The 25,924-nt window shown below is 39.4% G+C and overlaps 1 protein-coding gene across 1 annotated transcript in view; it reads left to right on the top strand.

Moving 5' to 3' along the window:
* The window catches only part of SHQ1 (SHQ1, H/ACA ribonucleoprotein assembly factor), a 108,698-nt gene that overhangs the window by 42,078 nt on the left and 40,696 nt on the right, over positions 1-25,924 (top strand). The window contains exon 10 of the mRNA XM_047779233.1: positions 19,417-19,537. Coding sequence (XP_047635189.1) covers positions 19,417-19,537 — 121 coding nt within the window. The remainder of the gene's footprint in view (positions 1-19,416; positions 19,538-25,924) is intronic.

The following is a 25,924-nucleotide window of genomic DNA, read 5'->3' as shown; positions in this document are numbered from 1 at the left end:
ATTCAGTACTTCTGTATCATTCACATGCCTGTAATTTTCTAGATGTTATTGTAGGATTATGAGTATAGTAATAAATAATACAGGTTCCCTGCTTCTATGAAGTTTACAGTTTTGTCAGGGTGACAGATGGTAAATAAGTAAGCATGTCCAACTCTGAAAAGTTATCTGCTGGGGAATGAGCAGTGATTATAGGATGAAGCATGGAACCTTGTTTTGGGAGATCAGGAAGGGCTTTCCATGGAAAGCACAGCAACTCTGAGGACTTTTGGCCATTGCTAAATCCAGCTTGAAAAGACAAATACTTGCTCATTTGAAGGGTGTAGAAAATTTTAAGCTCTGAAACAAATTCCCAAGTGCCTCTGACAGCATCACTGGATTAGGTATATAGTTTTTAAGGTAATAACTTTGAAGGGGGCAACATCCATTTGTATGTGTTAATTCTGGTACATTTATTTAAAAGTCACTTGCTGTACTTCATGATCATTTCTTACATGTTTCCTTGGGGAGTCTCATCATTTCTTTGTCCTCAGATAAAAATGCTTCTGGGGGCTTAGTTTTCAGACTTGAGGCTAAGAAGGAGAAAGAAAGGAAGTTCTTTCCTTTATATCCAGGTGACTTCATTGGCTTAATGGAAAGAATCCCACCTCTATGGTTTTGTCCCTTCTGGAGGCTTATCTAGGTTTTTTGTTTGTGTGTTTGTTTATTTGTTTGACTTCCGTGTAACCTATACTCTTTTTGCCGTGGGGGGAAAGTCATGTTTGAAGTAGATTCTTATAAAGTAGGCAATAATTGTAAGCATGAATAATAGTTTAAAATGAAGGATACTTTTTTATTCATCTGGTTGGTTTAGACTAGATGTATTTTATTTTAAAGGATTCTTGATTATAAGAAAAGCAGGAGTTCCTGTCGTGGCTCAGCGGTTAACGAATCTGACTAGGAACCATGGGTTCAGTCCCTGGCCTTGCTCAGTGGGTTAAGGATCCAGCGTTGCCGTGAGCTGTGGTGTAGGTCGCAGACGAGGCTCGGATCCCACGTTGCTGTGGCTCTGACATAGGCCCGTGGCTACAGCTTCGATTGGACCCCTAGCCTGGGAACCTCCATATGCCGCAGAAGCGGCCCTAGAAAAGACAAAAAGATGAAAAAAAAAAAAAAGCAGAGCTACTACCTTTGAGGAATTTGTCTCCTTAAACAGTGGGAAGCTCGCTTTAAAAATTTATTTTTGCATGTTCATTCTTTTTTGAACTGCAAAAATTACTTTGAAAAATTGATCTACTATAAATGACTGTTGAACTTGAGTTACATGTCACAATTAATTTCTTGTTTTGAGTCATGCTAGATTATCTGTGCATTATTCATAGATTTAAACAGTGAGAATACAGTTTGTGATTATCTTGTTATATCATGGCTTCCAGACAGAAAACCGGCAAAGCCCCCATGCGCAAATGCACATGCACACACACTTCCATTGCTTTTTGCTTTTTATTCTGGGAAATAATCTAGTTCTCTGGATTTTTATTTGAAAAGTAATCAATTCTGTGATGGTATAACCCGAAATAAATTTGATTGCCTTGACTTATACTGTAGTCAATTACTCAAACAGTTTCAGTAGGTAGGTCAGAATTGAAAATTTAGACTTAACTTTCCATCCTTATTTATTTGACAAGAAATAGGCTTATCTGCTGTTTTGCAGTAGCAACAGAAAACCTGAGGTAGCACACTGAAAATGAATCCCAGCCCTCTATAAACAACACATAGTATATTCTGTGGCTAATTTGGGTTGTGGCTACTTAGTGCTGAAGCACTGAGCCAGGTTTTCTAACATTTGAGCCTTGAGCTGTTGGCTTGTTGTGGGATGACGAGCTCTGGTTGGGGTTGGAAACCTATGTTTGTACAGGTGGGTGACAGTGGGGTACCATTAATGCCATTGAAGAGTCTCAGTTGTTTGGACACCCCATAATTTAGGTGCAGTAGCTCTGGTTTGGCTTTTGATGTTTTCTAAGAAAGAATTTGTGCCTACTTATAATTCAAAAAAACGATCATGCTTTTACTAAAAGATCTACATAGTGCTTCCATATTTGAAAGTTAATAAATCTTTCGTAAAAGAAATACTGGTCTTAAGTGAAACAAACTTCCCAAACCAATGAAGGAAGGCTGGTATCAGAATCAACAGAGGATGGACTAAGAGCTAAGTTTTTAAAGAGCCATGAATTTGCTTTACCTGATAGTACAGGAGCTTTTACAAGGATTCTTTTTTTTTTTGTCTTTTGTCTTTTTTTGTTGTTGTTGTTGTTGTTGTTGCTATTTCTTGGGCCGATCCTGTGGCATATGGAGGTTCCCAGGCTAGGGGTTGAATCGGAGCTGTAGCCACCGGTCTACACCAGAGCCACAGCAACGCAGGATCCTAGCCGCATCTGCAACCTACACCACAGCTCACGGCAACGCCAGATCGTTAACCCACTGAGCAAGGGCAGGGACCGAACCCGCAACCTCATGGTTCCTAGTCGGATTCGTTAACCGCTGAGCCACGACGGGAACTCCTACAAGGATTCTTTATTGGACTTTTGACTGTTATCAATTTTATAGTCTTTCTACTACACCTTCCCCACCCTCCAGAAGACTACATTTATCTCATACTGTTATTATATGCCTAGCTCAGATTCCTGCAAGGGCAGAAGACTTACTTTGTCTTTTTAAGCATTATTTTAGTGTTTAACATACGGCTGCACCCATGGAATTGATCTTGGGGCACATGGTCATCCCCTCTTTTTGCCTCTCTTCCTATCTGTAGCAATTTTCACTTCCCCCTCCTTGTTCTATTCTTTTGGGAAGAGTGGGAAGACCCTTTCATGGAAGCATCACTGAGCTGCTGTTACTGGAAATCAGTGGAAAAAAAAAGAGAAGAAACCAAAAGAGAGCAGCTTTTCTAATGTGTCTTAAGAAATTTTATTCTCTTTAAAAGTGATATAGTTTAGTATTTGATTATACATTGTTCGCACAACTTACTGTTTGTTCTACTGTGTGTATTTCGTTCATCTTTCTAAAGGCCTTCTTTACTTTTCTTGTATACTTTTATGCCTCAATTGGACATATAAGGTAACCATTAGATTAAAAGGGCTAAATGTCATGGGGTAAAAGGAAAAAAAATTAATTTTTTTCTCCCAGTTTCCCCTTTGAGCTCATTCTGTGGAGTCTTTCTTTTATTGTTTCTGGATGGAATATATATCCTATAAATAGCACATCACACACATGTATCCTATGATATATGATACATATTCTATAACTTTTTCTCTTGTTTTAGATTATAAGAAGAGTTTCATTTCAATACTTCCAAAAAAATGTTCCCTTTGAACTTGATTAAAAAAATAAATCTTGCCTTCTCCAGCTCAGGCCTGCCTCAGGTTGGGAAGCCAGTGATAGGGAGGGGATTGCTCTCCCTGTGGCAGGAAGCACTGCTTGCTTCCAGAGCAGTCCTCCACTAAGCCACAGGCTGCCCCTTCCTGCTTCTCCAAGGGGGGCCTTTTATCAGGTTTGAGTCAAACACAAGTCATTGTACCCCACAATTTCCAGGACGAGTTGGTTATACTCTTCAGGGTCCCTTCCTTACCCTCCTTTCTCTTGGTTTAAAGTGACAGGAGAGTACCTTCTCTCCCAGCTCATGAAAGGTGGTGGGAACCCCATAGCACTCCAGCAGCCTTAGCCAAAGAGATTTTTCTGGACCTCTTTTCCCTTATATTTCTGGAGGTGAATATTGGCCTAGGGTCATGGATCAGTTTTTTTGTTAGTCTCCCTACAAGTTTAGCACAGAGGGTTTAGTGTCTCTTTTTAAAAATGGGAATATTTGATAGCTCTTTTGTCCTGGGAGCCTCTCTGGGAGTGCGTCAGAAAGAGGTCTGGCTTCATGTGCTAGCACTGTCCTCATTCCAGCCTCCGCGCCACACTGACTCTTCCCCACGTGCCTGCACCAGGCTCAGTGCCTCAGGTACCTTAGCTCCCATTGTCCACACTCTCATCCTGGGAGGTCAGACTCCATCTCCCCTTTGCAGAGAGAAGACAAGCTCAAGAAAGTTCAGTCATGTTGCCCAGAGTCACCCAGCCAGAGTCAATAGAGCCTGGATTGGGCGCCAGGTCTGTCTGACTCGAAGTCTGTGCCCTTTTGAAGGGTTGAAATTGTTATATAAATGAAATTATTTGAAGCCTGGGATTTGCTTCACAATAATCCAGAGCGGGGTCGGGGGAAACGGGCAGGGTGTGGAGGAAACGGGGTTGGCCACGAGTTGGTACTTGCCGAAGCTTGGTGATGAGCTCCAAGGAGTTCGGGATCCTGTGGTCTCTTTTTGTACATGCTGTGATCTTCCTGTGTAAGAATTTATTTTTCTTAAGTTTGGACTTTTAACCCCTGCATATCTTTGGTTTTTGTTGTTATTGTTTGTTTTTTACATCTGTATTTTAAATTTTGTGGAAACGTTTTGTAGAAGACATACTTTGTGTTCAAACATGTGTATATATTTTTTTGACTGATACACATTTGGAGTTATTACTTTTTGGCCCCCTTTTTTTTCTTCCTCTTTTAGGGCTACACCTGCAGCATGTGGTTCCCAGGCTAGGTTCCCAGGCTAGGGGCCAAGTCGGTGCTGTAGTTGCCGCCCACAGCCATGGCAATACGGGATCCTTAACCCACTGAGTGAGGCCAGGGATGAACCTTCATCCTCATGGATACTAGTCGGGTCTGTTTCCTCTGAGCCACGAAGGGAACTCTATTCCTGTTTGTTTGGAGTGCTAATCAGAAACCTACCTTTTCTGTGCACATTTGAGGTTTGATGATTGGTAGCTATGTGGCTATATCCTAAGAAACAGCCTTCAGGAGATTAGTTATTGTTACCGACTAAAAGCTGACATTACTTCATATCATTAATAGCTCTTACATATTTAAGTTTTACTCAGCTCAATAATCAGTTTTTCAGAAGTGACCGGTTTACTAACCTCTTCTGTAGATGGAGATAACAACACAATCAGTGTGAAAGAGAAGAGGCAAAGCACAGAGCTTGGGCCTAACTTTTTTCTTCAAGAAAAATTACCGTTGAGGAAACTGAGATAAGGCAAGTGTATTGTATGAGCTGTGGGTCCTGATGCAGCCTGAAAGATGAGTTTGTTTTCAGCATTTGAATTCTGTGTAGTCTGAAGTCCAAATGCTTCTTTTTATTGAATTGTAAAGATTACCCCAAACTTGAAACTAAAAGATGAAATCATTAGGATTTTCCAATTTTGACATTAATCTTAATTTAGTGGGTTCCCAATTAGAGACATTTTAAAGAATTGTTAGACCTTTTAATTTCTAGTTGTTAAGAACATTATGTAAAATGATTTTGAGGGTCATTGAACAAGTATTTGTTGAGCATTTGCTTCACCAAGGTGCTGAGCTGGGTCTGAAGATAGAGGAGTGAACAGGAGGGATCTGACTTACACCCTCAGAAAGCTTCAAATTCTAATGGGGGCCATGGAAGAACACAACTACCAGGTGTTTTTTGTTTTGTTTTGTTTTTTGTTTTTGTTTTTTGTTTTTTAATTACATGTGTAATAAGTAACTCAAAGAAGAACCATGGTGGTGAAAGTAGAAAGCTAGGAAAACTGGCTTAGCTCTAAGTCATTTAAGATGTATAACTATCTACAGAGGGGAGCTTCTGCCTTATTTGACTCCCAATTTTCAATTCCTCCAAGATTTCTTTTTGCTTTGAAGTACTTCTTAATTGTTTCATGACCTTATCTATTAATTTCTTCATTCTGCAGGGATTTTGTCAGTACCTACGAAAAAGCTACTTATTAGATACAGTGTGCCCTGTACATATGAATTAGATTCAGGTACTGTATTTGGGGAGCATGTGGATGAGTAACTGAGATGTCCATCAAAAATGTAAAATCCATAGTAGGCAGTAGTAGGCATCTTATACAAAGTGAAGTAGTTCAGAAAAGGGAGAGGTGATGTTTTTGGGGAATCAGAGAAAGCTTCGTATAGGAACTGAGATTTGAATTGGGACTTGAAGAATTAGACATAGAAGGATGGAAGGAAGTGTTCTTAATATTGTGAGTGAGGGACATGACGCAGTTCATAGACGAAAATTGTTTCATCAGTGAAACTTTGGAGTTGATATGTTGTTTGACCCTGAGATTTGCCCCACTAAACTAGTTGATAGTTTTCCTACCCGAGTTAACTTTCTCTTCCTGAGTTAGCTGGTCTCTAGCATTGATTTCTCTACTTCCCTAATATTATCACATAATTCCCTGCTCCTCAGCCAGGACATGATAATTCTGTTTTCTTCTTCCTTCTCAATTGTTCTCAAACTTTTTATTTCCTAGTCAATTCCTCTTCATACTTTAAAAATTTCTAAGAATGGAACAACTGTAGTGCTTTGAAGAAATTTTAGTAGCTTGGAATTCAGATCAAATATTGAAGTACTGTTTTACCTGTTTTTGCTGACCACTTACTTACATACCAACCAACCTAAGAAAGGAGGGGCTTAGAGCCCCAGAGTGTGTGAGCTATAGCTGAAATGTGTGTGAGAGAGAGTAACGCTCTGTATGACATCCTGGTAGGCCAGCCTTGGTGCTCTCTCACCCTGGATTCTTCCACCAGGCAAAGCAAATTCCTTTTACTCTCACCTCTTCCTCAGAGCCCACATTTGTGTTCCCAGCTCTTAAATTGGCACGTTATTGCTATAGATATTATTTATCCTCAGAGCCTTTGTGGGTTTATATATATACTTTTGTGTGGAAGGATATTGTGTATGAGCAATAAACATTAAAGGGAAGAAAATCAAATTCCAGTCAACTCCATAGATGCTTTTTTCCCCAATAATCTTGTTAATCACTAAAATTTTTTTAGATTGCTCTCTTGGTAATTGCTGGGTTACATTTATATAGAATATTCTTTGTTCTCTTAAAATACTCTGTAGGGGGCAGCATTTCCTGTATGGTTTACAAATAATAAATTGCCTTTTAATGGCCACAGATGATTAAGAACTTATGGTTTTTCTGCTCCCCCCCCAAAAAAAAATCACTTAAAGTATCTTACCTAATGGATGATGGCTCAAAATCTGCTGCTCTCTTAAATATTGACATGTATATACATCTCCAATTTTGATCTACATTGTAGTTCCTATACTATTTATTTAAGATGGTTTGTTAATTTATGCAATTTCTAAGCTGAGTGATGTTTTAAAAAAAAAAAACCTCAGGAGGTTAGTTACATGGTTTGACATTATAGCTTTAAAAAAACTTCTATAGTTAGTGCTTCTTAAATAAATCTAATGTCAGTTTTGAGATTATTTTTACTTATTTATTTTTATTTATTGGTCTGAGTTTTTAAGGAAGTAACTATAAGTTTACTTTCTTTAAGTAAGAGGATGAAAGCAGAAAAATGCATGTATTTAAGACAAATTTGGGCAGAGAATATTGTATTTGACCTTAATGAGTGAAAGTACTAATACATGGTAATATTGAGATCTAGATGAAGTAAATTGAATAATACTTTTTATGTTATTTGAAAAACATGGAAGAATTACATTTTTGCAATTTAGAGTTCCTTTAAATAGGAATTAATATTGAAAAATAACAAACAAGCAGATATTTATTCAACAGATACAAATCAAATCCCTTCTCTATGCAAAGCGTTATAACAGAATCAGCAGAATTATGAGGACATATATGACTTGACCTTGGCTCTTGTGTTTATCATGTAATAAAAATAAGACAAAAATTAAGCTATAAAATAAAAGTATTTACAATTTACAGGGGAGAATGCCTGTTAAGAAAACACCTTCTCCCAAGGCAACAGAAATAAAAGCAAAAATAAACTTGGGACCTAATCAAACTGACAAGCTTTTGTACAGCAAAGGAAATCATAAAAAAAAAAGAAGACAGCCTATGGGATGAGAGAAAATAGTTTCAAACGATGCATCTGACAAGGGCTTAATATCTAAAATATACAAACAACTTATACAACTGAACAGCAAAAAAAGCCAACAACCCAATTGAAAAATGGGCAAAAGACCTGAATAGACATTTCTCCAAAGAAGACATACAGATGGCCAGCAGGCAAATGAAAAAATGCTCAATATCACTAATTATGAGAGAAATGCAAATCAAAACTACAGTGAGGTACCACCTCACACCAGTCAGAATGGTTATTATTAACAAGTCAACAAATCACAAAACCTGGAGAGGGTATGGAGAAAAGGGAACCCTTTCATTCCCACTGTTGGTGGGAATGTAAGTTGGTATAACCACTATGGAAAACAGTATGAACGTACCTCAGAAAACTAAACATAGAACCACCATATGACCCAGCAATTCTACTCCTGGGCATATATCCAGACAAAACTTTCATTGAAAAAGATGCATGTACCGGTATGTTCATTGCAGCACTACTGTTCACAATAGCCAAGACATGGAAACAACCTAGATGTCCATTGACAGATGATTAGATTAAGAAGATATGGTGTATATACACAATGGAACACTACTCAGCCATAAAAAAGAACAAAATAATGTCATTTGCAGCAACATGGATGAACCTAGAGACTCTCATACTAAATAAGTCAGAAAGAGAATGACAAATACCATATGGTATCACTTTTATCTGGAATCTAATCAGCAAAAATGAACCTTTCCACAGAAAAGAAACTCATGGACTTGGAGAACTGACTTGTAGTTGCCAAGAGGGAGGGTGAGGGAGTGGGATGGAGTGGAAGTCTGGGGTTAATAGATGCAAACTATTGCTTTTGAAGTAGATAAGCAATGAGATCCTGCTGTATAGCACAGGGAACTATATATAGTCACTTGTGATGGACATGGTGGAGATAGTATGAGAGAAGATATATATATGTATGATTGGGTCACTTTGCTGTACAGTAGAAATTGACAGAACAGTTAAATCAACTATAATGGAAAACATAAAAATCTAAAAAAAATAAAAAACAAAAATAAATTTAAAAAACGTAGAAAATAGCTTAACTACCATACATAGGCCAAATCCATCCTGGATGGCTTGTGAGTTAAACATGCTTTTTATATCTTCAAATGTTGAAAAAAATCAAAAGGAAAGTAGTATTTCATGACGCATGTGAATCATGTGAACTTCAAATTCTAGTGGCCATAAATAAAGCTTTATTGGAACAAGTCATGCTTATTCACTCATGTATTGTTTACAGCGGCTTTTGTGATATAATGGCATAATTGAGTAGTTGGAACAAATTATGTGGCCTGCAAAGCCAAAATACTTATTCTCTGGATCTTTACAGAAAAAACATGTACCTCTCCTTGCTGTAGTAGGCTTGCTGTAGGCACAGGTATATATGAAGTTGACCCTTGAACAACATGGGTTTGAACGTGGGTAGATCGACTTGCAGGTGGGTATTTTTCAGCAGTAATACTGCAGTACTCCACAGTCAGTGGTTGGTTGAATCAGTGAATGGCATGGAACTGCAGATACTGAGGCCAACTATAGTTATGTGTAGATTAACCATCTTCTCCTTCAAGGGTCGCTGTGTACAGGTTTGGAGGATATCCCTCTTGAAGTGAGCCGAGGTCTTTGGCTGCTTTCCATCTTAAATAGCGGCCAACATTCAGCCTATCGTGTCATCTGTTTCTCTCCCTCCCCACCTGCACCAGCCCAGGATGAGATGGAGGTGATCTGGTTTGTTCCTATTAGAGTTTGTCCCTCAGCAGTCCCTCAGCATGAGGAGAAATAAACTGAGATGCCTACTTGGTCAAGCAGGTGAATGAGGGAGGATGGCAGAGTCTAAGGAACACACATGGGAGTAATTGTGCCTGTGTGAACTTGAGACATACGTGCCCCATCAGTAGCCTATTGCCCTGTGGTTGTGTAGAATTGCCACCTTTAGGGACTTAAAAAGAAGTAGAAAGTTATGGTCTTTGTTACAAGGTAGTTTAAAAGTTTAAATGTGAACAACGACATGAAGATTGAATGTAATGCTGTAAGAGGCAGGTCTGCGTGAGCACCCAAGTCAGGCCGTGTAGACCATCAGTTTGTGACTTGAACTCTTAAGCAAGCTAAGTGCCACCTGTCTCTGTCCAAGCTTCTGGGACCTGCCATCTTCTATTGGCAGTGAGGGCCCGGACAGCTCTCTGCTCCACCCATCACAGCTTGAGACCCAGTGTCAACTCTGGGTGGGTGCCAAGAGGCGATGGCGGGAGGGTGTGTATGACCTGCATTCTCTCAGTGACTGTGACCAGAAACCTTATTAAATCCAAACAAAACCAAACCCAGACCCCTTACCTCTCTTTCTACTTGCTTTTGTATTATTATCCTCCTCAGCCAGGCCTGGTCAAAGTGGAGGTGAGGAGACACAGGATTCCAGCACTAAATTTTACTCTGACTCCAGATGGTGCTTCTGATATGGGTGGGGGAGGGGCAAGACATGGGAGAGGCAGGCAATGTGGGCCTGGTGAGTGAGATATATATATAGATAGGGTCCTTATTGCTCAAAGAATGTGTAGGATTTAGAAAAGAAGTAGAGGAAGGTGTTCCCTGAGAAAGTAGAAGGCAAAGAACACCAGAGAGAGGAAAGGAAAGGAGTTATATGTTCAAGAAATGACAAATATTCCACTTTGGCGGCTTTGCTGTGAAGGGGGGTTGTAGGAAAAAGGCGGGAGCAGTATGTTGAGGTGAGGCTGTGAACGCCTACAGTGCTTTATAAGAATATGGGGTCCTTTTTTAATTTAATTTTTTAATTTTTTAAATACAATTTTTAAAGGTTATATTCCATTTACAGTTACTAAAAAATATTGACTATCCCTGTGTTGTACAATATATCCTTATAGCTTATTTTGAACCAAATTGTTTCTACCTCTTACTCTCTGACCCATGTCTTGCCCCACCCCTAGCTCGTAACCACTAGTTTGTTCTCTTTATCTGTGAGTCTGCTTCTTTTTGGTTATATTCACAGGTTTGTTGTATTTTTTAGATTGCACATATAAATGATACTGTATAGTAGTTGTCTTTCTCCCTGAGGAGACTGGGTCTCGTGAGCTGTAGTGTAGGTCACAGATGCCTCTCGGATCTGGGGTTGCTGTGGCTGTGGCGTAGGCCAGTAGCTACAGCTCCGATTAGACCCCTAGCCTGGGAACCCCCATATGCTGAGGTTGCAGCACTGAAAAGACCAAAAAAACAAAACAACAACAACAAAAAAAACCCAAAAATGTCATTTGCTAAGATAAATTAAATTTGCATGAAGATACAGACCTGTCATCATCTTTACTAGATTATATTTACTGTACACTAAATGTAAAGAAGCATAAGCTTAGTTCTACAGTGTGTAAACCATTTAGCAGTCAGCAAATATTCTCACTGTAATACAGTGAGGGTGTCAAAAGGGTTTGGTTCTTTCTTTTTACTATGACCTACTGATCAGTATTTCACATCCCTAAAGGGGACTCATAAGTTTGGTCGGACTGGGTTTATTTTTCCCCTTTATGCGCCATTTGAGGAATCCTATACATTTCTTCCTGTGTATTTCTGCTTTGTATATGCACAGTCTTAGTTTTCCCAATTCAAAACTGAGTTAATTCCAAAAAATAAGTCATAAGTTTTCGTATTAAGTTTTACCGCCTGGAAAAATGAAGTAGAATAGTCTTTTTTCTTCTTCTTCTTTTTTGGCCACCCTGCAGATCTTTAACCCACTGTACCTGACCAGGTGTCAAACCTGCATGCTAAGCCACTGGTCTATTGCACCACAGTGGGAACTCCAGAATAGTCTCTTGGTTTTTTGTTTGTTTCTTTGTTTTTTTAGGGCTTCACCTTCAGCATATGGAAGTTCCCAGGCTAGGGGTCAAATCAGAGTTATAGCTGCTGGCCTACACCACAGCCATAGCAACATAGGATCTGAGCCGCCTCTGTGGCTTACACCACAGCTCAGGCAATGCTGAATCCTTAACCCACTGAGTGAGGCCAGGGATCGAACCCATGTCCTCATAGATACTAGTCTGGTTCATTACTACTGAGCCACAAAGGGAACTCCCCAGAATAGTCCTAATTAAAGTAACGACACAAGAATTTATTTTAAATTGAGCTACCAGGCATTGAGACACATACTGTCTACATTAGGTGGAATAGTTGTAATTAAAACCTTATGCACAGAATTAAGAAGTTTTCGATGCTTATGAGTTTTTTAAAAATTCAGGTCTAGCTTGCAACTGTTCCAAGAGCTTTTTGCTATGCATGTTCAACTTCTTAACCTTTCTATTTTTGTACTTACTGTATAGATGGGATTTTTTTAAAAATGTTCCACCTTGAACTTAGATGCCTCATTCTTAACTGTCTAAAGAAATGGAAATTAGTCATGCTGCCATTATGTAATTTTGATGACATCCGGACATGTATTTCTAAACTGACACGGCCACTGCTTTGACAGGTGACTTAAGGAGGAGGACCGAGTGAATGTCAAGGCTGTCCTTTCAAACCAGCAAATCCAGCAGGGATTGTTAGAGCAGAAAAGGCAAAAAGCAGCCCTGGGTTAAATTCATTATTTGAACTTTTGATGGTGTGGTGATGTAAGAAAGTTGGCACAGTTATATTCTTATCAGGGATTAGAAATTAAAAGGGAAGGCAAACACATTGTATACCCCACATTTGTCCTGACTCCATAGCTTAAATGCACAGGTCACAAAGGTGCTATAACTAGTACATGTTAACTGACTAATTTGACCGGTGTTTTTAAACTTAGGTTCTGTGTACTCCTGGCTACAATAACAACCAGCCTTTATTGAACAGGATCCTATCATTTGCCAGACAGTGTTCTAGACCAGGGAAGACAAATGAGAAGCTGTGTTCTTTCCTGTCAAGGAGGTTTCCACCCAAGCTGATAAATATGGTACCGTGCTATGTTGTGGCTGGGAGGAAAATGTACCTATTTTCAGTCCGATTCTTGCTTCTTAGCTGTGATCTTGACCAACCCCTTCATTACCTTGAGCCTCAGTTTCCTCACCAATGAAATGAGCAAGAAAGCACTGAACTAGTAGCGTTATGTAAAGCAATGTATGGAAAGTACTTGGTGCAGCAGAAGTGGGTAGCTGTCAACTACCATAACAGACAATGTGCTAGGCATTAGGAGAGGCTGTTGGAAGTCAGTTCCTAAGGAAATAATGCCCATTTTGAGACTTGATAGTAAATTAGGGTTGGCTTGAGGGTTGTGCAAAGGAAACATTTTCACAGTATATGTTTGCTTTGTGTTCATTTTGTTTCTGGCTATGCAGATAATATATGTAATTTTGGAAATTTCCGTATGGTACAGCGGGTTAAGGATCCAGCATTGCGGTAGCTGTGGCACAAGCTTCAACTGTGGTGTGGGTGTGGCCAAAAAAATGTAATTTTAATACCAAAAAAGAATCTAAAAATTGATATAGGACTATGAATTTGTGCTCAAAATAATAATTGTCATTGCTTCTGGTATGTGTTTCTTATTACAACTCAGAAACATAAGAGCTTAAATGGCATCTGGAGGAAGTTGAGGATAAAAGTATAAATAGACTGAGCAACTTTCATAAAGTTAAATTGAACGCATGTTTGTGTTAATTGTTAGGGACTTGCCTTTATGCTACTTTCTAACAGGCCCTGATATTGAAGCAAATTATTGTACTTTGATTCCCTTAATTTTGAATAATTTGACACAGTTCTTGTCTTCCCTTTTTATGATCAAATGATCTATGATAATTAATGTTAAAAATAATTCATAAATTATCCCTCCTGATAATGTCTCATCAAAATCCCAGGATTCTAGCCAGATATCTATTAAATTAGGTATTTAGGGATGATAGCCATGGTGGCTTCTATTTTGAGGCAATTTTACAAATGAAAGCCAGGCAGTGCTTTCCACCAGGGGTTTTGAATAACCACCTCTTTTTCCTTTACTCTTTATGGCTTCTTGTCTTGTGTAGCTCACAACTTTAAAGACGAAAACTATATACATAGAAAACCACAGCCAGATACATCATAACTATAATGTACCAAGAGTTGAAAAGAAATTTAGCTCTTACTGTATAGAGTTAGCAGTTTATATTGTTTTTTTTTTTCTGTGCTGGTTTTTAGCCGGTAAAAACATCCACTGTCTTTATAATCTCCTAGAGATGGGAGCCATTTCTTAAGTGCCTTCAACCATGAGCTGGTCTGTCAGTGAGTGATTATTGCCAAACCCAGTTGGCTGATAGGAAGATTTCAAATAGCCAATGGATTCTAATTTAGAACAGCTCAATCTTGTCTCTGTTTTAAGATACATTAACCTGAGACCTCAGCCACATCTGTCCAGAACAGGAAAGCACATTGTTCTCAGTTTACTTTCCTTTTAAAGGAAAGCTGGAGAATGTGTAGGCAGAGACTGTGTTAAATATTGTTTACTGCCCACCTGCTTGTTACTGTCATCCATATTTTTTTATATTGTCCTTATGTTTCTCTGTTGTCATTAGACAGTCATTTTTCCTGAGGTAAAAACATTCATGACACTTGTCATTTATATACCAGGATAAGTTTTAAACTTGCCTTCACTGGTTTTGAACTCTCATGAAGAGATCCTGGTGTCAGAAGCCTTTCTTGAGTGGATAGAGTTGGCGTCGCTGAGGACCTGGTCATGCATAGAAAATCCCTAACTCTTTGGAGAGGCCTGTTAGTGGATTGCTGCAGGGAAAATAGTTACCGTGGTTATGTGCAAGGTACCTGCTTTTTCCTGCCCTGGGCCAGGCAGTGAACTGACAGAAAATGGTAACTTTCCTGCAGTGCCTTTCAGCAGAAATGATTCTCTTGGATTTAGGCCTGAGCAGTTTTGTACGCCCATATAATGTGTGACGAGCCCACGACTGGATAAATCCCCACAGGAGGCAGGTGCATTGAGTCCCCTTCTAGCCACTGGTTGTGTGACAGCCTGGAGGGCCAGCCCTTTCCTTTGCTGATAGCTGTTGGATAAGTGATTGGCAACCTGAGAAGAGCAATCAATGCAAAAGAGATGTTTATAAGAAAAACTATATGCTTCCTGAGTCTCTTGGCTATGGTGCCATAATCATCTCTGATGATTTAGTAGGAACAGACGAGATCCAGTATGACCTTGAGTAACAGTAGTCATTGTTGGGAGCAGGATGGTTTAATGTACTTTTTTGTTCTAGATTGCCAGCTCACAGTAGCCTCATTGTCTTCTACCTTATTTGTCATATAGCACCCTGCAAAAATAGTTTGAGTAAGATTTAAAATGAAAACACAAGCTTTTGAAGAGTGTGTAACTTTCCCTTTCAAAATTGCCTTGTCTATGACTTTCTGAAATTACCTGCTCTAAATATTTCTTCTCAGTTGCTCAAAAATACAAGGTAAAGAAAATTTAAATGTGAATTTAGAAATTTTAACATCCTTTGTCGTTATTTCAAGGCTTGGCTATGTAGTCAGGTATGTCTGGTTTTTTTGTTAAATGAGTAAAAAGTTCATGGAAAATTATTGTGGAGTATTTTGAAACTGGGGAAAATGTAAAGAAGAATAAAAAACTGTAATCCCACGTGACATCAGGGGCTCACATATTTGTTCAGTAAGTGTGGAGACAAATACCATTAATACATTTGGGTATACCTAAGGGTTTTTCCCATGTGTATTTGTCTCTCTCTCTTTTTTTTTTAGGAAAATAGAGATCAAAACATGCAAGCTTCATGTAGCTTCACTTTAAATTAAAAAACTTAATAACTTTGGATGTTGCTTTTATTATGTTTATTTTTCTTTTGTGATAGCTGGAAGATTTGAATTTGCCTGTGTCCCTTAGCAGCCTCACTTTAGGCATGTCTGCTAAATAAAGCTAGGAATTTTTAAAAAAATATAATTGATTTACAGTGTTGTGCCAGTTAGACAATTTTTTTTTAAATTTAAAGATTTAATTGGCTTTATCCACCATTAATGAATTGGGCAGCATCCCACCTAGCACATAGAAAAAGAACTCCTATAATTTCATTAGTTAAGGAGTTCCCATTGTGGTGCAAGGGAAATGAATCCGACTAGGAACCATGAGCTTGCGGGTCTGATCCCTGGCCTTGCTCAGTGAGTTAAGCATCTGGCGTTGTGAGAGCTACGGTGTAGGTCGCAGACGTGGCTTGGATCTTGTGTTGCAGTGGCTGTGGTGTAGACTGGCAGCTGTAGCTCCAATTAGACCCCTAGCCTGGGAACCTCCATATGCCATGTATGCGGCCCTAAAAAGCAAAAAAAAAGAAAAAAAAATCTCATTAGTTAATGGTTGCAGTGGATTCTCATTAAATATATGACCTTAATTCCATACTCTTTCATACACATCTCTGGCTTGTAGGGTCTTTAATCCTTATTGTCCACACCTCCCCTTAGCCCATCTCCCCTCAGTCCTGCCTGATTGCATTCATCTCCTTCTCACAGTCTCACTTCTGCCAAGATCACCTGTTTACTCCCCATTTTCCTCCTTGAACCATCTGCTCCACCCAAATGGTCTTTTTCTGTTTCCCCAACCCACCCCATTTTAAGTCCCACTTCTCCTTTTTAAGCCATCCTCCAGCTGTCATACCTACCCTTTCCTTTACTCACTGAATTATTTGCTGTGAGGCCCAGCTCCAAATCCTGCATTTTCTATTAACCTGCTTGTATTAGTAAGACGTTCCATCTTGAGAGAGACGGTATGCTGTAGAGGAGCTTATACAAGTTTCAAGTGAACAGTTTATTTTTTTGGTAAAGACATGTGGTTGACTTCTAAATCTTGAAGTTAGTAGTTGTCATAAAACCAAACTCCTTTGCCCTGACCCCTCCCCACAAAGAAGAGACAGAAAGTAAGAAATAGGCACATGCTTGCCCTGACATTTTCTTCTCTTTTGCAGTTCGAACCATTCCAAAAATTCTCACAGTTTATTTAGTTCTCTCTTGACTTTTTCCTATTTGGGTAACATGGCTAATTGGCTTTCATCAGTTCTGTGAGTTTTGATCATAATCCCTCCTCCTGCCATCACACTCTTGAAATCCTATTTTGTAAATGAAATAGACTTGTGGTTGGGGTAGGAGGAAGCCACGTTAATCAGTTAACTTGGGCCACTCTGACAAGTCACAAAGACCTTGCCTTAACCTAGTGTAGTTTTAGGCCTTCTAAGTATTTTTTTCTCTTAACCCATTGAGTTTATCCACCTTCTTCCTCTCTGCATATGAGGAAGTCACATAAATAGTGAACATTTCTGAAAAAGACATGATCCCTATCTTGAGCTTACTACTTGCTTAACTCTTGAGTAATAAAAATGTGATGTAGCCCAAGAACACACAGATAGTCTGGAGTCAGTAAGATCAGAATTTGGATCCTGGGCCCTCAATTCAGTGGCACTCTGAGTATCTTACCACCCTTGAGCCTCAGTTTCTCCTGTGATGAGCAAGGGAGGTTATAGGGAGAATCAGCTGAGTGTCCTTTCTGCTTCTTTCCTCCACAGTTTTGGTTTTTTTTTTTGGCCGCCTCGCTGCATATGAGCTCCCAGGCCAGGGATCAGATCCAAGCCTCAGCCATGCACCAAGCTGCAGCAACATCGAATCCACTGTGCTGGGCTGGGGATTGAACCTGTGTACCAGCACTCCCAAGCTGCCACCACTGATCCTGTTGAGCCATATCGGGACTCGTCCTCTGCAGGGTTTAATAAAGAGCCCTGAGGACTAGGGAAGTCAGTCCAGGCTTCTTGAGGGATGAAAACTTGAGCTTGGCCTTGAAGGCTGGCTAGGATTCTGCCAGGTCGAAGGGAGAAGAAAAGGCATTCCAGGTGTGGGGAAGGGGCCATGAACAAGTCAACAGAGCCTTGAAAGCACCTGCAGGGAGGGAACTCAACAAAAGCAGTGCTTTAAAAATGAGGGGGAAGGAGCAGGATGGACTGGGAATATGGGGTTAATAGATGCAAACTATTGACTTTGGAATGGATAAGCAATGAGATCCTGCTGTATAGCACTGGGAACTATATCTAGTCACTTATGATGGAGCATGATAATGTGAGAAAAAGAATGTATATGTGTATGTGTGACTGGGTCACCTTGCTTGTAGAAAATTGACAGAACATTGTAAACCAGCTAAAATGGAAAAAAATAAAAATCATTAAAAAGAAAAATGTGTTTCAGAGGGCAAGAGGGGAAGAGAGTGGAATCCGAGGGATGAGGCAGAGTGTCTCATTTAGGCGTGAGTGAGGATTGGTGGTCAGGGAGTGGTGAGGAAAGGGCAGCTGCAAGAGGCATTTCCAGGGAAGACTCATCAGGGCCTGGTGTGTTGGGGCCACAAAATGGAACACATTGCAAGGGTTCAAGCAAGCGATTACTGTGTCATTTATTCATTCATTCTTAAAATGCTAAAATCTGCTGCTGCAAGATTCTGTTTTAGGTGTTGGGGATTAACCACCACATGAAACAGAAGTCCCCGATCTTTTCAAGCTGACTTTCTAGTGTTAATTGTGTTAAAAGTTTAGTGGCAGCAATTTTGGCATCTTGAGAGGTCATTATATAGCTCACAATTCCTTTATCACATCTAATAGTCAAGTGGGAAATGTTGATGAAAGCACATCCACTGTCTTCTTTAATCAGACAGTAGTTTCACATTTTAGAACTATAAAGAATGAAACAGACTTAGAAAATGCTGTGTTTCACAGATCAAAGGAAGTAGTACCAGTATAGGTTTAGTAATTTGCCTTATACTTAATAAATTTCAGGGACTATCTTGAAGTTGGGCGCGCATAGGGAATTGTTGAGTTGTGAAGGGTTCCTTTTGTAGGCTTTGCTTTGGATTAAAATTAGGTTCATTTCACAGCCAGGAGGAAGTAATTAGGTTGAACAAGACTTTAGTACTTTTGAGCTTTTTTCCAAGTGATTTTTGTTGGCTTCGTTTTGAAGTAGTGCTATGATATTTTACTTTTCAGCTGAGTTTTCCTCAATTCTTTCAGGTGAGTAAATTTTAAGTTTGTACTCGATGATTCTTTGGCAAAAATAGTTGACATAAGAAATAGAGAAGTTTGAAAACTAAAATATACTTTCCCATGGTATTTTGAAAGCTTTAATTAAAACATAATCTAATTAAAATTACGACGCATTTAAATATTCATTTACTTAGGAAAACTTCTCTCCCTGTCATTTAATATACCTAGTTTTGTTTCATGGTGTTTTTATGGCAACCACAATTATTCAACTATAACAATAGAGTATAAAGATTTTTCATAGTTCTTAAGAAATAAAGGAATTTGGACTTAACAGTACTGATATGATTTCTTACAATCAAAAAATATGAAAAATATTCACAAAATCATTAAAACTCTGAGTTGCTGTAAATATAGTACCCCCCAGTATGTGAATTTCTCAGTTTAAAAAATCATGTGTTTTTTCTTAAGGATAATTTTATTTTTTTCAATTTCCTCCAGGTAAAAGTGCAGTTTTAAAGTGTCTACTGGACATTCACAAAATCTTTCAGGAAAACGATCCAGCTTACATTCTAAATGATCTCTACATATCAGACTACTGTGTGTGGATTCAGAAAGCCAAGTAAGTTTTGAGTTACAAGTTTTACATGCATTTCTAGAGCATGTACCTGCCTTCCAGGGAGGAAGAAAATGAAATTACCTGGAGAATAAGTTTTAATGAGAGAGAAACCCATACAGCTACCATACACTTAAGAAGTACTGGATCAACAAGGAGAGCTTGGTGAAGTTGTTAGGGAAGAGGCACAGGTGATGAAAAGTTTATTTTACAAGAAAAAATTGGTATAGCCTGGAAAGTAAGTGTTAAAACACAGTTCTGACTCTTCATTGTTATGGTATTGACTGTCCTCAGTGAAATCTCAAGACTGGGTATCTGAACCCGTGTCTGTAAGTTGACTTACAGTGAGGTATGAATATGTATGTGGGGGCGTATGTGTAAATATCACAGGCTATAGACCTAAATCTAACCACAGTGAGAGCTGTGCCCTCATTGGTTAACAACTGACCTATGAAATCCACTATTCAAAGTATAAGAACAGTGACCTTCAGAGCCTAATAAAATGTTTCTGAGGGTCTAAACACTCCCAAATGCGTCCCTTGCACTTGGTATGTTAAATATATATATATATTTACAATTACCTCGCTCAAGGAAGTATATCAAGTTTAAAAGTGCAGTGAAAAAAAAAAAGTTCCTGTTGTGGCTTAGTGGTAATAAACCCAACTAGAATCCATGAGGATGCAGATTTGATCCCTGGCCATTCTCAGTGGGTTAAGGATCTGGCATTGCTGTGAGCTGTGGGTGTAGGTTACAGATGCAGCTCTGATCTGGCAAGCTGTGGTGTGGTGTAGGCTGGCAGCTGCAGCTCTGATTTGACCCCTAGTCTGGGAACTTCGATGTGCCGTGGGTGCAGCCATTTAAAAAAAAAAAAAGTGCGGTGAATTTTCATTTTGTGCAGGTTGTTCTATAGACCTGATTCTTATCTGACATGCCCAAAATATCTATTTCAGGAGCAGGAGACTGTTAATTGAGAACATACAATGAAAGCCTTTGGTTGGAATTCATAAGTGCTATTGAAAATGATGGCACAACATCATTCATGACTTAGAAGAAAAATGATCATGATATTTTTACTATTACTATGATTGGTAAATGAATGCTTTAGGGTGGCTTTTAATGCCTGTTCTGAGTGAGTCATTATATAGAATTTATTTTTGATTTCTATTCATGGAGAAGCAATTTCACGATATTGCAGAGTGCAATAAGAAAAAAACTTGAGGCTATACCTGTTGTAAGCAAAATGCTTAGGGACTGCTCAGGATAATGCCTAATAACATACAGCAGGTGGTGTCAGCATTCATGTTGGAAATCTAGATTTCGCCAGATGGAAAATTGCATCTTTAACCCCTGAGGTCATAATGGTATGTCATCACTTCATTTGATCCTCCTGCTAATTGAGCTTATCAAATACCCTGCTGTCATTTCCTGTTGTTTTCATAATAAAATTAAATTGAAATAGTCTATTTGTGAGGGTTTAGGTTTTTCTTTTTTCTTTCAGGGTGAGGATTTTATAAGCATGTAATGAGCATTGAGGTTTGTGCCAGGATCCCGTTTCCATGAGTGCTTCCTTTCTCTGTTTGTGGCATTCTTTATTAACTAGAGAGAAGATCGTGTTTCATTGAAGTAGAAGGGTGTATGCCCTCAAGTTGATGTGGGGTTTAATAGGACTTTCTTGTGCTTAAAAAAAATTTTTTTCCCTTGGTTTTAAGTTGCAGGAAATAAAACGACCTTCTTAGGTTCCTAGTCATTGTTAGGATAATAATAATTTTTAGAAAGATATTAGCTTATTGGGGAGTGAAATAGAGGAGAGAAACTAGCAGGAACTCTTCAAATTAGTTTGGGAACATTTTTTTCAAATTTACCCGTTTGACTGTAACTTTCCTTTTGCCAAAGAGTCTGTCTTGTTTTCACTCTGTGTTTTGCATTTTAACTCTGGTCTAGCCCAGCTATTTTTTCTCCCCTTTGAGATAAGATAACCTAATTTTAATTAAATTGTCTAATTTCATTCATAATTTTTCAAGCACAGTATAATTGAGCTTTCCAGTATCATCTTTTGTGTGAACTTTCTTGGCTGTGAATTAATAATACTGCAGTGAGTGTCCATACTTTTCATAACTAATTTCTTCCTTACTATTTTATTTCTTTCCCATACAGTTTATTAGTGAAATCTAGCACCTTATTTTTATGTTTTAAAATAGTTTTGCCTCCTATTTTATTTCTTTCCCATACAGTTTATTAGTGAAATCTAGCACCTTATTTTTATGTTTTAAAATAGTTTTGCCTTTTCCTCAGTCTCTATTTGATTGTAATGATGACTGTATAAAATTTTATTTGAAATACCGGACAAGTGCTGAATTCTGACTAGCATTCCATTTTTATAGTCAGACATTTGCTTTGGCAAAAACTTACTGGAATATGGGTAGCGAAGTCATCCTTAAACCAAATTAATGAAGTTAGGGCAACAATTATGAAGTTTTGCTTTAGTGCTTCGTGGTTTTCCTTGTGATATCTGCGTCTTGTAGAGCATATTTGCAGATCTTAAAAACTGAAGCTCCTGTATTTTTATTCCAAGTTACAGACTCTACAAATAATTTTTCTGAAAAGGAACACTCCCTACCATCCTTCACTGTAGCTTCACTGGAGGTTTCCAATGTGGTGGCGACTGCAGCAAATAGGCCCTGGGTGGGAGCATGTGGAAGTGGTTTTCTTGAGGTCATACACCTTATAAGAGATAGGTCTGTCATAGTCTCGGGTCTTCTGGGTCCGGATTTTGTGTTTTTCCAGATATGCCACCTAGACAAGCAGTTGTCTTTGCCCATGGTATGGGGTTGCAGGCGATGGAGAGTGAGAAAAAAGTCCTACCTGTAGAGAGCTTTTCTCTGTAGCATGATAGATTAAGGATTCCTTTATCTTCCTCCAGGATGTTCCAATGACACTTGGTTTAGAGACCATTTGGGCCTGCCTTGCATTGTAGTAATTTAGGTGCGTATCTCTTTCTCCCTCCAAAGTGTTAAAGTTATATAGCACAGGGAGCTATATCCAGTCTCCTGGGATAAACCATAATGGAAGGCAATACAAAAAAAAGAAAAATGTATATATGTATAACTAAGCTACTTTGCTGTACAACAGAAATTAGCATAGCATTGTAAAGCAACTCTACGTTAATTTAAAAAAATTAAAAAAAATTTTTTTTATGGCCACACCTTTGGCGTATAGCAGTTCCTGGGCCAGAGATTGCATCTGAGCTGCAGCTGCAACATACATTGCAGCTATGACAACGTGGGGTCCTTTAAACCACTGGGGCCAGGGATCAAACCTGCACCTTGGCAGCGACCCCAGGCACTACAGTTGGGTTCTTAACCCACTATGGCACAGCAGGAACTCCAAAAAATACTTTTTTTAAATAAATAAAATGTTAAAGTTCATGGGAATGGACACCTCTCTGGGCCCATCGTAGCCCTTTGTGAACATAGTAAATTTTAGTTGGATTGAATGGTACCTAGTAAGGCCAGTTGAAGGAGCATTTCTCCTTGTTTTACAAAAACAAACTGAATCAGTTCTAACTTTACTTTCATTGAAATTTTTAGCTACACTCAAGATCTCACTTTCCCCTGATTTCTTTCCTGGTGGGCTGTACTCACAAAGAGAACTGGTAGTTCTGATCCTCTGAAAGTTTAGCATTTTACACCCTTTGGTATGAGCTGGGGTGGAAAAGCTTGTACCATTAAAAAAACCATACGTGTTCCAGCCCTGCCTCTCAAATAAGACCTAATAAGCAGGTTACTCTGAGACTTCATCTAATGCAGCCAGAGCTAGTATTTTAATATTTTCTCTAGTTATTTTTCCAGTGCATTTTTAAACCAGTGGAAATAATGCTGCGCATATCATTTTGTGACTTATTTAATACTTATGATAGTACTCTATAAATCCTTTTTCTTTATAGCATAATATCTGTAGCATAGTGTTCAAAAAAATCTAATCAGTTCCTCATTACAAGTTTATGCTCGCTGAAGAAAATTTGATACTTTATGATTTTATTTTATTTTATTTATTTATTTATTTATTTAGTCTTTTGTTGTTGTTGTTGTTGCTATTACTTGGGCCGCTCCCGCGGCATATGGAGGTTCCCAGGCTAGGGGTTGAATCGGAGCTGTAGCCGCTGGCCTACGCCAGAGCCACAGCAACGCGGGATCTGAGCCGCGTCTGCGACCTACACCACAGCTCACGGCAACGCCGGATCGTTAACCCACTGAGCAAGGGCAGGGACCGAACCCGCAACCTCATGGTTCCTAGTCGGATTCGTTAACCACTGCGCCACGACAGGAACTCCGATACTTTATGATTTTAATGTGTAGTGTTGTTTGAAATGACACTGGATAGAGTATAGTATTATTTTGTTTTTCTGCATGGAAAAATTTTGGTTGCTCCTTATTTATTTATTTATTTATATTTTTTTTGACTGCCCCATGGCATATGAAACTCCTGGGCCAGGAACCAGATCCAAGCCACACCCACAAACTAAGCCACAGCTTCGGGAACGCCAGGTCTTTAACCCACTCTGCTGGGCCAGGGTTCAAACCCACATCCCAGTGCTCCCAAGATGCTGCTCATCCCTTTGAGCCACAGCAGGAGCTCTGGTTGTTCCTTATTGTGAAAAAAGAAATTGAAGTCTAAAATCCTAACTGAGCTTGCCATGAAGGTTTTAAATCTTTTTTTCTCCAGTGTAGTTTTTTAAGGTAAATAGTTGTAAGAGAAAAGGAAAGCACATGTCTTTGAAATGCTGAACCTTTTTTCATGGAACTGATGAATGGTTTACCGTGATTAATACTCTTGGTGCATATATTTTTTTCACCCCTTTTTAGCATTCTTACCCCTCCCCCCCATGAAATCTTATTTTGCAACACTTTGGACACTAATGTACAAAGTTTGTAGAGTGAGACAACTCTGCCACTAAATAGTTTTGTTTCATTTAGTAAATCTGAGACTTCACTCTCCTCTGTTGTGAATAAGCCCAAGCCATTTCTGCTCTGGAATCTTAACAGTTTAGAAAACTTAGGACCGTATCATTGCTCTATCCTCTGTCTACGTGCTTTGGTAGGAAATAGCGTTATGTTCCTGACAACAGTGTAGATATCATCCCCCCCCCCCTTTTTTTTTAGGACTGCACCCATGGCATATAGAAGTTTCCAGGCTATGGGTTGAATTGGAGCTACAGCTGCTGGCCTAGGCCACAGCCACAGCAACACAGGATCTGAGCGGCGTCTTTAACCTATACCACAGCTCATGGCAACGCTGGATACCTGGCCCACCGAACAAGGCCAGGAACCAACCCGCTTCCTCATGGATCCTAGTCAGGCTCGTTTCTGCTGCACCACAATGGAAACTCCTAGATCTCTTCCTTTTGCCTTTCTCTTGCTCCTGGTTTATCTGCCAAAAGCCGAGGGAGTGAATACTTCATGTGCAGAGGTGAAACATTAGCACCAAGTGTAAAAGTGGAGTTATTTATTCTTTTCAACCACTAATTGTTGAGCCCTGCTCTCTGCCAGGTGCTGAGATACTCTGGTGATCAAGAGACTTGCCACCTAAAAGCTGGTCCTCTGGTGGGGAGTACAGATGCCAGGGGAATATTGTGCACTAGCCTGCTAGAGGTCACAGTGGGGAGTATGGGTGCTGTGGGAGCACACAGGAGGCCACATGCCTAGTCTTGAGGGGTAGGAAGGAAGGAAGAGTTGAAGCTGAGAGCTGAAAAATCAGATGTGGATGAGGAAGCAGGGGTGAAGAGTATTTTAGATAGCAGGGACTGAAGAAAAGGTCCTTTTAAAGAGCTTGAACACCCACAATGTTTGGAGCTCCCATTCCTTGGTACTGAAATGGGAGGAAAGAAATGAAAGAAATGAGACAGGAGAGTTCTTATAGAGCCCTGGCCCCATGGAGATGTTTGAAGTTTGTCCTGATAGAAAGTGGAGCCACTGTAGAGGTTGAGCTCTGGAGTATCTGTCTGAGTAACACAGTGAGCTTTAAATTCTGGGGAGACCCATCAGGTCATATCGTGGAGAATGAATTGGAGTGAGGGCGGGGCTCAGACTCAATGCTCAAAGGCTGGTTTGGAGGTGGGTGATCCAGGCTAAAGGAAGTTGTAGCCTGAGCCAAGGTGGTGAGAGTTGGGAAGGAGACTGGTGGTCAGATTTAAGGGGTAGGCAAGACAGGACTTGTTAATGATAGGATCTTAGGGGAGAGTGAAAAGGGGAGCAGTCAAAGGTGAGATCTGGATTTGACCAGTTAACTAGGCTGTTGCTGAAATAAATAATATTGGAGAGGGTGTAGGTTGGAAGAGTAGTGAGATGGAGGAAAAATGAGGAGTTCAGTTTCAGAAATGTTGATTTGAGGTCCCTA

The sequence above is a fragment of the Phacochoerus africanus genome, chromosome 1 (assembly GCF_016906955.1).
Source record: "Phacochoerus africanus isolate WHEZ1 chromosome 1, ROS_Pafr_v1, whole genome shotgun sequence".
NCBI classification, from domain to species: Eukaryota; Metazoa; Chordata; class Mammalia; order Artiodactyla; family Suidae; genus Phacochoerus; species Phacochoerus africanus.
Note: the sequence above shows the minus strand (reverse complement) of the source record. Positions and strands in the feature narration are given on the sequence as shown.